General features: G+C 35.8%; 1 protein-coding gene across 50 annotated transcripts in view; it reads left to right on the top strand.

Moving 5' to 3' along the window:
* The window catches only part of MLIP (muscular LMNA interacting protein), a 314,125-nt gene that overhangs the window by 175,950 nt on the left and 123,645 nt on the right, over window positions 1-14,530 (top strand). For 21 of the 50 annotated variants that reach the window (XM_070073947.2, XM_070073968.2, XM_070073956.2 and 18 more), the window contains one exon: window positions 8,027-9,586. The exons of the other annotated variants lie outside the window; for them this stretch is intronic. In XM_070073947.2, the coding sequence (XP_069930048.1) occupies window positions 8,027-9,586 (1,560 nt within the window). The remainder of the gene's footprint in view (window positions 1-8,026; window positions 9,587-14,530) is intronic. 50 annotated transcript variants of the gene reach the window in all.

The following is a 14,530-nucleotide window of genomic DNA, read 5'->3' as shown; positions in this document are numbered from 1 at the left end:
CTTTTACGTATGTCCAGAATGGCGCCTGCTCTTTGTCTCTTGTACCCTTTTGCGAGGTGGGCGGAGAGAGAAACTCGTCCGTATCGGTCCCCCCCGCTTTTTTTTCCCTCTTTCCTGTAGTTAGCCTTGTGAACTTTCCCCAGTGGGGTTTCAAGCCTAGTTCCCTCTAGGCTCTGTCTGCTGTTTCCCCCTCCAATGTCTCAGGTTACTGAGCTCACTCCTCTTCCAGCACAGATGCGTAGACTCTGCTGTTGGGCTTCGGAGCCGTGGGCATCCTTGCTTTTCCCACAGGTCATCCATGTCACATCCACTAGATCTGGAAGAGTTTCCTCTGCAATTTTTTTCCTGAGCCTTTCCCTGAAATTACTGTAATTTCTCTTTTATCAACCTATCTTTTCCCGGACCATCAGTGCACGTCCTCACTATTCCGCCATCTTGGCTCCGCCTGGGTGAATGACCTTTCTGCTGTGCTGTTGGATTTGATTGGCTAGTATTTTGAGGCTTTTTGCTTTTATGTTCCTCAGGGAAATAGGTCTATAGTTCTCTTTCTTTGTTGCTACGTTTTTTGGGTTTAGGAATTAAGGTGATGCTGACTTCATAAAAAGGAGTTGTTAGGATTCCCTACATTTCAATGGTTTTGAGTAGCTTGAGAAGAATTGGAATTAGTTCTTCTTTAAACATCTGATAGAGTCAGCAGTGAAGACTTCAGCAGTGAAGCCTTCCATTCCTGGGCTTTTCTTTGTTTGCAGGGTCTTTATTACTGATTCAAGGTCTGCCTTAGCTATTGGTCTGTTTAGATTTTCTATATCTTCATGACTCAATTTTGGTAGATTGCTCGTGTCCTTGAATCTATCCATTATCTCTAGGTTCTCTGATTTGTTGGCATACAGCTCTTTGTTCCTGATGATTCTTTTTGTTTCTGTGATATCCATGTTGTGGGAATAGGCAAGGAAGTATCAAGATACAAGAAGAGGATGAAAGAAGAGGAGAGATATGAAAAGAATTCATCAAAAGAAGGGAACTTAAAATAAGAATGATGTAGTAGAAGTCATGGATAAAACAGTTTTTTTTAAAAGATTTATTTTATTTATTTGAAAGTCAGAGTTACAGAAAGAGGTAGAACCAGAGAAAGAGAGATAGTGGTCTTATATCTGCTGGTTAACTCCTCAAGTGACTGCAATGGCCAGAGCTGAGCTGATCCGAAGCCAGGAGCCAGGAGCTTCTTCCAGTTCTCCCACATGGGTGCAGGGCCCCAAGAAGTTTGGACATCTTCTACTGTTATCCCAGGCCATAGCAGAGAGCTGGATTGGAAGCAGAGCAGCTGGGACTTGAACTGGCATCCATGTGGGATGTCGGAGCTGCAGGCTGCAGCTTTAACCCTCTGTACTACAGTGCCAGACCCAGACAAAACAGTTTTGAAAACAAGGTAGACAAGGGGAAAGCCATATTCTATAGAAAAATAACAAAAGGATAGGAATTCAGGTGTCTTTTGGTTTTAGGGAAAAAAGAAATAATTTTAGACCTTGGTGATAACAGTCTCTAAAAGAGGTGGGGGGAAAGCTGTTAAGAAGTCAGTAGGAACTATACTACTTGTCTGTTGCAAAACAGATTTCTACACACTTAGTGACTTAAAAAAAAAAACCTCATGTTTGTTTTCTCCTTGTTTTTGTAGTTCAGAAATATTGGTATGTCTGAGTCAGATTCATTCAGAGTTTCTCAAGGTTGAGATTAATGCGTCAGCCAGGCTGCATTTTCTTTATCACCAAGAAAAGATCCTCTTCCAAGTCCCTTCGTATTTGTGGTGCAAATCATTTCCTTGAGGGTGAAGAATTCCTGAAAGCTTGCTTCTTAAAACTAGTACAAGATAAATTCTCTGAAGCTTTGAGTCTCTAACCTTGTGACTTTCTCTTTGTTAAGGATTTTATTAATTTGAGGGGCAGAGTTACAGGCATAGAGAGGGATAGAGAGAAAGGTCTTCCTTCTACTGGTTTACTCCTCAAATGGCTGCAATGGCTGAAGGTAGGCCTATCAAAGCCAGGAGCCAGGAGCCTCCTCTGGGTCTCCCACATGGGTACAGGGGCCCAAGTACTTGAGCCATCTTCTACTGCTTTCTCAGGCCATAGTAGAGATTTGGATCAGAATAGGAGCAGCCAGGACACAAACCAGTGCCAATATGGGATTCTAGCACCTCTGGTGTAGGCTTAGCCCACTATACCACAGTGCTGGCCCTCATGACTTTCTTTTAAAAAGCTTGCTTGATAAGGTTAGACCATACAAGATAATATTTCTTTTAATTAATGTAATGTCAACTGATTATCTGAAAAACCCTTTCTTCTTTGTCAGTTTATATTGATAAGAAAGAAGTGATGGTTTCCACCTGTATTGAAGAAGAGAGGCTCATACACTGCCGTAGTTCTTTGGGAGGTCATTTTAGGGTGTGTTTGTTTCAAAATGTAAAGAAATAAGTACATTAATTGTATTGTACAGACTTGGCACAGAAGAAACCATGTGAATATGTAACCATGAGAAATAAGAGATCCATGAATATCTGTTTATCCGTGTATCCATAAGACTTATTAGTTAGCTTTTGCTGCTTAAAAAAAATCAAGCCAAAATTTAGTGTTTTCAAACATAACTACTTGTTTAGCTCAAAAATCTTCAAATCAACAGCTTGGGCTGTGTTGAGCCAGATGATTCTATATGTATTAGGTGTAGCTGATTTTATTGTGGTTGGCTGCTGATTTGGGTGGTTAGTTGTCTTTGGAGATGTGGTCTTACCTCCTCTAGCAGACTAGCTGGGCTCATTCACATCATGGCAAACCATTACTTCTTGTATGGCATTTGCTATTCTCTTACTTGACAAAATAGTCAACTCAGGCGTGGAAAAGGACTGTGCTTTCATTATCCTAAGAATAGAGAATTGTGATTTTCACTTTCTACCGCAAGAATGTTACTGTTTTATACTTTTAAAGATTGAGAGGATTTTTACTTTATGTTGTGATGACAAAGCTAATAAGAAAGAAAAGTGTTAACACATATATTATGAAAGGTAACTCATGAAATGAGGCCTCTAAGAGGGAAAGAGCTGCTGCGATTCAAAGTACACAGGGAAAATTCTCCCTTTAAAAGTGGAAAGTCATCATTTTTTCTTTTAAAAATGGGATAAGAGTGAATCTAGAAAATTTGCTTTCCTAGTAATCTCAATTTATTTTAGGTAAAAGAAATCTGGATCTATTAAGTAAACTAGGCTAAGTAGTAAGTTAACGGTTTGTGGAAAACATTACATTTTTAGAAGAACAGAAGTGGAAGCCAAGGTTCAAACTAAAGAAAAGAGCAAAACAGAACAAGCAACAAATATGCTGAAAGGCATTAGGCCCAGCTGTGACCATAGACCTTGAATTTGTGATAAGAGCAAACCAGAGTGTCTCACCTAGCCCAGATGTAATTTGAAAAAGATGCCCATTCTTCACAGGTGCAGGAAAAACTAGCCCTATTCTTTGTTGATACTCTTGTGCAAGTACAATATGTAAGTCAAGAACAATGGTCCTGCCAATGAAAAGAATAAAGTAATTTTCTTCTTACTGCATATTTAAGCAGACTTAATCTAGGAACATAATGGCAGCTGGTGGGATTGATTTAAGAATGGAGTAGTCAAGTGGATTGGCAAAAGTTGATTAGCAAAAAGCCAATGTGGCTAAATGCTGACAATTCTGGTAAGAAGGTTGATATTGAACAAAATATTGCTAAACACAAATGAAAATTAGCAAAGGGTTAAGGAAATGAGACCAGATCAAGAGATAGAAGGATAGGGACAATGCCATGAAAGAAAGATCTTTAGCTCATTGTAGACAGACAGAAAGCATTGACAAAGTCTTGACCATAGATGTATGGTGATTATATTTTAAATAGCTAATGTGATTATAGGTTAAATAAGGTTCAACTAGAAGTAGGAATACAGTAAAAGAATATTTAATTTTTTCAGGAAAGAAAGGTTGATAATCTTCCCTGTGGTATTATGAGAATTAATCAGAGAAGACCTATTAATAGATAAGTTTAGAGAGCTTAGCTGCCATAATGTAATGGTTGATAAATAATGACAGTGGAGAATCAAAGTCTTTGCTAATACCTATTATAAAGCTGTCTAAAATTTTAGAATTTTAATTCTAAAATTAGCTGCTCCTGTATGTATTCAATTCTATTTTTCCTAATATGTGTTAGAGATTCCAACACATCTAAATAAAAGCCTGATTTAATATATAATGTTTTGAGTAGTTCTCAAGGTTTGGACAGCATCACATATTGGTCCCATGTAGTTGCGTTCTTCCTCCTGAATCTGCATGGCCACATTAGAATGCCTTAGACACCCAGTCTTATCTAAGGCACGATATACACCCTGACACTATCCTAGGCTCTAGCTCCCGCTGCCATTGCTGGAAGCCAGGTGGTCATATGGCCCAACCACTGATTTCAAGATCCACCCCCATCCTAATGGGATTTGCTGTACCTACTTCCCTGCCCACCCTCTGGCAAAATTTAAAAAGGACCTGTTCCTGAACTTGTGGCTCTCTTTCTCTCTGTCTCCTGATCTCTGTCCCTCTCTTTGGATCTCTCTTATGCTCTCCTTCTCCCTCTTTTCCTTCTTTGACCCTTCCCTCCAGTCTGTTGAGTTTTCCCCAATAGACGTTTTCCTTTAAAAAAAAAGAATACCATAGACAGAATTTAAAAATTGGTTATATACAGGAGCAGTTAATCTTAAAATTTACTAAAATTTTAAGGGAAAACTACAAGAGATTTTAGTGACTAAAGTAACTGATAACTTCTGTTACACAGGATCCAAAGATGGATTTATAATTAAGATGATCTGTGTGTTGAAAATAATACATTGCAAGCATCTTATCTTATTTGGACTGTTGTGAATGTATTCCAGACTTCAGGATAGTTTTTCTAGAAGAAACTTTCACAGATGACTTTGGGAGGACATATGTGGTGGAGAGGATCAAAGAAGCAATAGATGCTGATGTTAGGAGGTCTTACAAGAAACTCTAGAGAACTGTTTGAAGCAGTGGAATCAACAAAACTTCAGTGAGAAGTAAAAGGTGGAGAAGATTTAGAACAGTCTTAGGGTTAAGGACTTATTCTTTAAGTTATAAACCTAGAGAAAGCATAGGGAGTTATTAATGGCAGAAGATGAATGGATGGAAATAGTTGGTAGATTTCAATAGAAAAGTTCAGCATCATCAGAAAGGATTTTCAAGGAGCAGAAATGAAGGATGGGTTCAAACTACTGACTGAGAATTTGACAGGAGCCCATTCCTTCTTTCCACATGAAATTATTGATTTCTTTATTTTAAACATTAATGAGAGAGAAAATCAGGAAAATGAATCTTTTGTATTAAAAAATGGAATCCTCACTTTTGGGAATTATAAAACTATGGTGTCACATTTATATAAATTAGGAAAACATGACGATGTATTTGTGTGTTAGAAATAAATATATTGCAAATATTTAATAATAGATTGACTAGGATAATAAATTGTATTGGGATTAAACATACATATTTTTGTACTTTCAGATCTGTCTCTTAGAACTTCCTCAATAATCGGCCATTAAAGACATAATAAATTGCTTATATTTGGTAAATATCACTTACTGTAGTAGAATGTTTAGTTCAACCTAACATTTAGTTGGAAGTGATAGTATTGGTGTCGTTGGAGGGAGTAATCTTTTCTTCTGAATGAAAGACTCAAAATTACAGACTCATTGTCTTAACAGTGATAATTTGGTGTATAATTAGGATAAATTAGTGAGTTTTTCATGTATATTGTAATAAGTTGGAAGCATGACTGAAGGGCTATGAATTCACAACCATCCTAGGAATAGATACCTGCATAGTATGCAAAGGCAATTTATAGGCTTAAATGGCTCTATTCTTTCTAAGAGGAGTGATCAGTCGTAAACAATTAAAGAAGATATTTCATTTATAGTAAAACAAAAACTACAGCCTTGAATGTACTATTAACTTTGAGAGAATTATTTTTAACACTAAATGCTAATTTGACTATACATGATTACATAACTCCAAACAGAATATCATCATTTTTGTGGTGACAGAAACATTCAGTTGCCCAGTTAGTGATATTTAGATTTAAATATGTACCCTAACCATATGAATCAGTTATGTAAACACTGGCTAAGCAGAGTTGTTTCTAAGAAAAACTTGTAGGAGAGAATTATTAAACTTCCTTTTTTAGTTTGATTGAATTCATGATTTTCAATTACCTCTGATTTTCTGATGTTTTGGACTTTTGTCCATGTATTCAAGTATTATTTATGGTGCAAGAATTCTGTGTTGCAAATCTACATATGAATTTCATATAAAAGAAAAGAATATATTGGTATATTTGCTCAGAAATTTAGAAGTTTGAAATGGGTTTGGATTTTTCAATCTTAAATATCTTTAGAGCTCAAAACTAAATGGTATGAAGATACTTGCATTAAATCTGATGGAAAACTTCTGAACATGTTAGAAAATCAAGAAATATGTTTGTGTTAATATGACAAGGCTTTTCTAAGTTTAATTGTGAGGCTCATAGATAATTTTCTGATATGTACTTCATATGCCATATATATGTTAATATTCATTAATATATTTTCAATTTTATTTATTTATTTACCTATTTGATTTATTTGAAAGCCGGAGAGACACAAAGACATAAAAAGAAGGATTTCCCATCCTTGGTTCACTCTCTAAATGCTCGCAACAGTTGAGCCTTGGCCAGACCAAGGCTGGGAGTTGAGAATTTAATCTGAGTCTCCCAAATGGGTAGCCAAGATCTAACATCACCTGCTACCTCCCAAGGTGTGCATTGTAGGAAGAAAGCATTAAGAGGGCGGCCTGGGCTTGAACTCAGGCACTCCTAGATGTGCTGTGGTTGTTGTGACATCTGAATCTCACTATCAAATGCCTTTCACTCATTAATTCTTTGAACTACAGAGAGTCTCCAAATTCTTTATTATCCATGTACATTTATTCTTTCTTTTACAGATTGATAAAATCAAATCAATGTTGTATCTAAAACCCATTTTTTTTTTTTTAGAATTACTTACGATTTCAGTACTTCACTTAAAGTACTGGATAATTTTTTTAAATGGCATAATAATTCCCATGCACTCAGTTATTTCATAAGCTCTCCCTGGCTTCTGTTATAAAATGATAAATCATTTCTTTGTTTTCTCTTTATTGGGCATGGGATTGTTGAGTTGCATTTTTCAGCAGGATTATGTTTGTAAAGTGTTCTCGCTTCTGTTGATAAGACAGAAAGTCTTTTCCTTCCAGAATAACCTAAATCATTTGCTTAATTTTCATTATATGTTCATGTTAAATATTCATTCTGGCAAAGTCATAGGGGAAGTAAGCTCAAATTCCCTCTCTGTTTTGGACTTTGTTCTCATTTAAATTATCACTCTGTGTTGATTGTGGATACTTCATCTTTTTAATTCTGGGCACTTTGGTTCAATGTGTAGGAGTAAGTAGTCCAAGTTTTTAGAATTTTAAGCGCTTGAAGTATGTTAAATTTTCTAAAGATTGAAGTCATAATTATTATATTATGGTTTATAGTCTTAGAATGGAAGAAAATCAGTTTAATTTTCCAAAGCGAGTTTTGAAATTTATACTGATGGTGACTTAAATATTTTCTAATCACAGAATTCCAAATTAAGAGAACTGCTTTATATATATCAATGGATTATTTTATAAGTGGAAGCATGCAAAACAATTTATATTGATTTTCATCCTGGAGAATAAGTGATCTATAGATATAATACTTCACAGCTTGTTTATGTCTTATTTCAAATTCACTTCAGTGTCTCATTAGCGAAACTGAATTTCCTTCATTTCTATGTAGGTTTAACGTATTTTTTGAGTAAACTATAGTATTGCTTGCATAATCACACAAGTGTCAATAATATTTGGATATTTTTACAAATAATGCCCTATTTCAATCTGTCTGTTTCTCTTTCCTCTAGTTAACTTCTTCTCCCACTACCTCTGAGCAGCTTGCCTGTAAACCACCTGCTTTCTCCTTTGTTTCTCCAACTAATCAGAAAACACCACCTGACCCAGTTAACCTCGACGGAGCCTCTGTCCTAGAGGAGTTCCACACTAGGAGGCTGGATGTCAGTGGGGCCTTGGTAGAAGAAACAGCTACGTACTTTCAAACTGCCACCCACTCTTCACCCTTTCCTGCATCGAAAGGCACCTCCTCGACGTTACAGTTTCCCCATTCCACACAGCTCTCAGGTTCTAATCTATCCAGCCCAACTGCAGCACATCAGAAACCTGGACATCAGAAATCTGAAGCTATGAAGAAGAAGACAACTATAACCTCACATGTCCATAGTCCCAGAGAAAGTCCGAGAACCTCTTCTCCTTCACCATCCTGCGGTGCTTCTCTGAAGTCAAACTCTGCCTTGTACATCCCCGTCCGTATTGTCACACATTCACTCTCTCCAAGTCCAAAACCATTTACCTCCTCTTTCCATGGCTCTTCTTCCACTATCTGTAGCCAAATGTCATCTAGTGGAAATCTTTCAAGGTCAGGGGTGAAATCTCCAGTGCCCTCTCGGCTTTCCCTTCTCACTGCTATCCTCAAGTCAAACCCATCTCACCAAAGACCTGAATCCCCTGCATCCTGCCCCACATTCTCTCTCAACTCCCTGGCCTCTTCCACACTCACACTTGATCAAAAAGCAAAGCAAATTCCATCCACTCCTAAAAAGTCTCTCTCAAGTTGCTCTCTCAGAGCTGGATCACCAGATCAAGGGGAAAACCAGGTTTCTGAGCTGACCCAGCAATCCTTTCCCCTACCTTTTTCCTCCAAGACTGTCCTGGTTTCGCAAAGGCCCTCCCTCTCTCCTACAAAACCTTTTAGTAGCAGCCCTATTTCTTTGAATGCTGAAAAAGCAACATCACCTACATCTTTGAAGAGCAATACGGAGCTCTCCGTGCCACAAACCAATACAGCGAGCTTTGCAGGTCTTCCTCCTGTCCCACCAAGCTCTTCTCTTTACTCTTCCAAGGGCAAACAGGATGGTGACTTAAGGGGTATAGAAAAGACATCCACATTAGCCTCCTCTGAAGTAACTTCCGTATCTCCTCCTATTATTCAAAGCACCACACTCCCCACTCCAGAGAAATGTTTTCATCCTTCCCCAGCTCTTTCAAATCTGATAAACAGATCCAAAACAGTATCATCTCAGCTATCTGGCTATGGTTTGACCCCTTCAGCTCCTCGTTCACCCTCTATCCCCAGTGTCAGCTCTGCCTCTATTCCTAACTTGGGGTCCTCCTCTGTCCCTCCTGCTAATCTTCCTACCCAGCCATTCCAGCTCAGTTCCTCACCACTGCACCCAAATTGTGGTAGTGATACCTTGCCTTCAAGACTTAGGAAACATGAAAGCACAATATCCAGCCACAGGTCACCTGTTTCAACCCTATCACCTCCCATCTCTCTAACAAGAACCCAGGAGCTGATTTCACCTTGTGCATTGTCCATGTCAACAGGCCCTGAAAATAAGAAACCCAAGGTATTTTTTGCACGTTGCATGGTGCATGCTTATTTTAATATATGTAACAATCTGTTTTTTTTTTCTGGTAAAAATCTATTATTATGACATTCACTCTGTTCCTAAAAGGAAGTAGAAAAAGTGTATGGTGGGGCAAGGCTGTGGAATATTTGAATGTGGAGATGAATTATAATCTATTTGAAAGTATACATTTCTGTAAAACCCTTTGGTTGTGCAAGTCCTCTTCCTAAGATTTCTTCTTATATCTATGATGCCAACGACATTTTTTGCCCAAGGCATTGTATGGTCCTGATGACAGAATTAAAGGCAGCAAGTTGAGATTTGAGAATATGAATAGCAGGGACACTATTCTGTCCTGTACTGACAGAATAGTAGGCAGGATTAGTAGAAAATAGAATATCATCTTATATCTGGACTGGTAGTATGGCAAAGTTTGTTTGACAAATTTCTGTTTTGCTTGCTCATATTCAGTCATTATTATTATTAATTTTCCTCAATTTTGTAGGTTTAGCACAGCACAGCTAATATATAGACAGGTAATATGACAAAGCTCGTTTCCCCTTGACTATATTCAGTTATAATTATTATTATATCATTTTTATTATATTAATTTTCCCAATGTTCTAGGTTGACTTCTTTGCTGGTCCATATGTCACATTCTATATCAAGTATGTATTTGGCTTTGTATGTGTAGGGCAAAAGCAAATTAAAAATTCCTTTATATTAAAAATATTTGATTTATTATAAGCACTAACTAAACTCTTAGTAGTTTCAAATATTGAAATGATGAAAAGCTGGGTACAATGAAGTAGAATTAAGAGAAGGGAAATGTTGGTCCTTAAATGCTCTGAACAGTTGAGTTGAGCAAGGATGTAAAAGAACATTTTTTTAATAAAAGTAGGGAAACATTTGCATGAGTGATCCTGCAGTTCTGTTCTTCAGGTCATACTCACTTCCCAAGTATTGTCAAATAATCCGAATGTGGATCTTACATACTCAGAATTTTATAGCTGTTATATAAACAAAATTGAAATTGTGATAGTGCTTGTATAAGGATGGATGGGAATTTTCAGTCACCTGCATTGAAATAATACAGTTTCAGTACCATGGAGAGTGTACTTAATTTTGCCATTTGTTGGGTGAGGAATGTAAGGCTAGGGAGATAAGGTGACCAACATGATCTTAGTAATGATGCTTAATTAGTACAGTACAACTTAAAAAAATGCACTAAACACTACACTACTCTATGCCTATCACTATACTATTTTCTTTGAAGGTTGGTTTTAAAAAGAGAAGATAAAATGCTGTGTCTTTAAAAATTTCAACATTAATATGGGATATGGTTAGTGAGATACATTATCATAAATGGCAGGACTGCTTGAAATGTTTAGGATTTTGCTTAATGCATAAGAAAGAAGTTTGCATTTCAGAAACAAAAAACAACCTGACTAAATTCACAGAAGATGATCCCAAAAGACTATATTGGACTTACAAGAAAATTCATCTTATAATCAAATAATAATAAAAGTAGGATAATTATAGTTACATATATCAAATAGCTTCTGTTAGCCAAGAATTATGCTGATAGCTATAAAAACAAAATTAATTAAACTTGATTATATTAGTTAAGTTTTATAACCATGTGATATTGGTTATATTATTATCCTTGTTTTGTATATGTCAAGAGGCTAAGGTTCAGTGAATTATTTGTTCAGGTCACACATCTGGTACAAAACTGACATTCATATTAATTTAAGTCTACTAATTCTTAAACCCAAATTCTTTATTAGCATGATTTATTGCCACAAAATAATAACTTATATTACCTATCAAGTTAGTCTACTTTATAATTCACTTTAAGGAAGTCATTATGGACTAATTATCAGAATTCCCAATTTAGATGACACTTGGGTCATTTAAAATATGTAGTTTAAAATTAACTTCTTGTTTTTTAAACATCTAAATCAAATGAGATTAATACAATTTAATTTTCTCTATGATTCCAAACTTAAAATTCTTATTTAGTTGAGGCAAAATGATCTAGTTATTATCTTTTCAATACATATGTGTGATTTTGAAATTTATTTGCTGTGTATTCATTAAAAACATGACTATCTGATGGCTACTTTTTCTTGAATTCATTAGTAATCATTTCTTAGACCTTGTTGCCATGTCCTTAAATTATTCATTGTTTTCTAAAAAAGTGATTTTGCTCCAGAATCTCCTACAAAGTGTTTCTATTTGTGGTTTCACTGTGCTTTGTTCATATTTTGTGTTGTTTTGGATATAGTCAGAGGTAGGGAAGAGGCAGAGCCTACAAGAGCATTTTATAAATTAAGATTCTGTTTGTTGAAGGCTTCTTTTTCACTGGCTCACTTCCCTTTACAGCATAAAGAATTTTCAATGTTTGCCTTTTTTCTGCTTTATTATCTTTATTTTCAAGTAAAGCAATTCAAGCTGATAGAATTTCATCATAAATTTGATTATCATTAAAATAAGAATTATTATAATTTACCTATCAGTAAAAAACCATTAATCTATTCATTTGAGCAGAAATGAAGTTTCTTATAAGGATATAATTTATAACAAATTCTGCAAAAATAGTTGCTCCCTCAGACATGTTGCTCTTTTTCATATTTATTTCCTTCCTGCTTTTTTGTTATATTATTTCTGCAGGAAAAAGATCAGATCATCAGCATACAATTTTTAACTAATTTTTAATTCATTTTTCAGGAATTATAACATGAGTATAAATTTTTAATTGACACTGACATAGATAAATCATATCTCAATATCTTTTTAAATTTGACTAATTTTGTTTAAGTTAGTGAGATTATGTTATACAATGACAGAAAGAAATAGACAAAAGCTTTACAATAACAAAGAATTTATGTGATTTCATGGGTTGTTTCTTGTCTTGCTCCTATTGTGTGGTGTTAATCCAAGCACAGTGCTCTCTTTGAAGTCAGGGAGCTTGAGATTTAGAGCAGCTACACGTATTCCCAGGTCTCAGAAAGATAGGGGTCCTGGAATACAGATGACCACCAAATTAATACGGGAATCAAGATGGATATTAGTTCAAAGTCTGGGCCCTACTGTTTTTTGATCTTAAAATAAAATGGAATAGCTAGAGTATGCTGAGCTAAATTCAGATATAAAACATATTTGATGTTTCTTTTCTAAGGATATAATACTTTAGTTCTGAATCTGTTTGCATTAGTAAGATACATGAGAAGTCTTTGAAAAGTTCACAGAAAATAAGGATTAATGAAAAACCATGCATGAATTTCAAAATTTTTGCACCAAAATGAACTTATATTTTAATTCTATTTTCCCTGAACAGTTTGAAATACCATGACAGTGTATATAACATATTAATTTCAGATTTAGTTTTAAAATATTATTTTGAGGATGGATTTTTGTACAGCAGCTAAGAGACTACTTGGGATGCCAGAATCCCACATTGGAGTGCCTGTGTTCGAATCTTAGCTCCATTTCTATTAACAACTTCTATCTAATGAGCACTCTGGGAGGGAGTAGGTGATAATTCAAATACCTGGGTCTCTGCAACTACCAGCTAAGTTATAGTATTCTGGATTTGGCCTGGCCTAGCCCCAGCTTTTTCAAACATTTGGGGAATGAACCAGCATATCCCTCTCTCTCTCTCAAGAAAAATTTAAAAAGATTATTTTGCATTATAATCATGATCCTAGACTGGATGAGGATATTCCTGATTGTTCCTCAGGCTACTCTTATATTAGCATCTATTTTGTTTGAGACATTGTTTTCTCTGGGGAAATACTGGACATCATAGAACTCATCTATGACATTGTGTTTGGGTTCCAAATATATTTTGCCTCCATTTATGAAAGAGTTCAAATTATTCTCCTTGTAAGTTATCAAGGTGTTCCATATCAAAACTGGATTGTCCATTACATCAAAATCTCATATGCTCTGCTATTTATCCATTAGATACAGTCTAAAAACTTCTAACTGTGAAGGCCACCAGTGATGAGCTTGCCCTGCTAGTAAAGCTCTTTAGACACATAGTTGGTTTAGGGGATCAGCTGGTAGTTCTTTGACACATCATAAGCCTTTATAGCTAGTGCTTTGTTTATAAATCTCTCATTTCTACAAATATATTACACTGAATACTCAATAAAAGAAGACTGTATGTTACGTCCTCAATTTCTGCAGAACCACAAGTAATTTTAGAAATGAGCAATATGGAATGTCTCCATGAGCTAAAATAGTTAATTAGAGAACAAACAAGTCATTCACTCAATAAATATATACATTGAATACTAATATATGTATTACAAAGCCATGATCTTATTGCAACATATAAAATATGCAAAACTGCCTTTTCAGAGAGATCTTATACTCTATGTTAAAGAGAAACAGTCACAATACACTTCCCAAATAGGTACATTATTAGTAGTATTTTCTTATCAGTTTTAGAATTAGGAGGTCATAAGAAGTATGGAAAAATGTATAACCATCCAGGTAAAGATCATAGGAAGAGGTTGTTGCCACAATTTTATGTTGGACGGCTAGGATAGGTTTATTTCAGAAGGTAACATCCAAGGAGGTGAGAAATTTTTACTCTTAGATGAGAGTCCAGTGAGGAAAGTCTCCTAGGCCAGATAGCACTTTACAGTCATGAAAAACAGGCTTGGGACTGTGTGGGGATAGTAAAGTGAGTGACAGGGCATTGAAGTTGTCAGAGGGAGATGTAGGTAGGAACTGGATCCTGTGGGGTCTTTTAAGTCACTCCTTTAATCCTTGATTTTTACTTGAGTGGGACAGGAAGTCTTTGGAGAATTTGCATAGACAGCGACACACAATCTTATCTACTGGCTTCTATGTTAAGAATAGACTTCAAGAGGGAAAGGGAAAGTAGGGAGATTTTGGAAGCCACTCAAGAAATCTAGGCAAGTGATT

This window comes from Oryctolagus cuniculus, chromosome 5 (assembly GCF_051225735.1).
Source record: "Oryctolagus cuniculus isolate XC-2025 breed Fujian yellow rabbit chromosome 5, ASM5122573v1, whole genome shotgun sequence".
Lineage (NCBI taxonomy): Eukaryota > Metazoa > Chordata > Mammalia > Lagomorpha > Leporidae > Oryctolagus > Oryctolagus cuniculus.
This window is presented reverse-complemented; position numbering and strand designations above follow the sequence as displayed.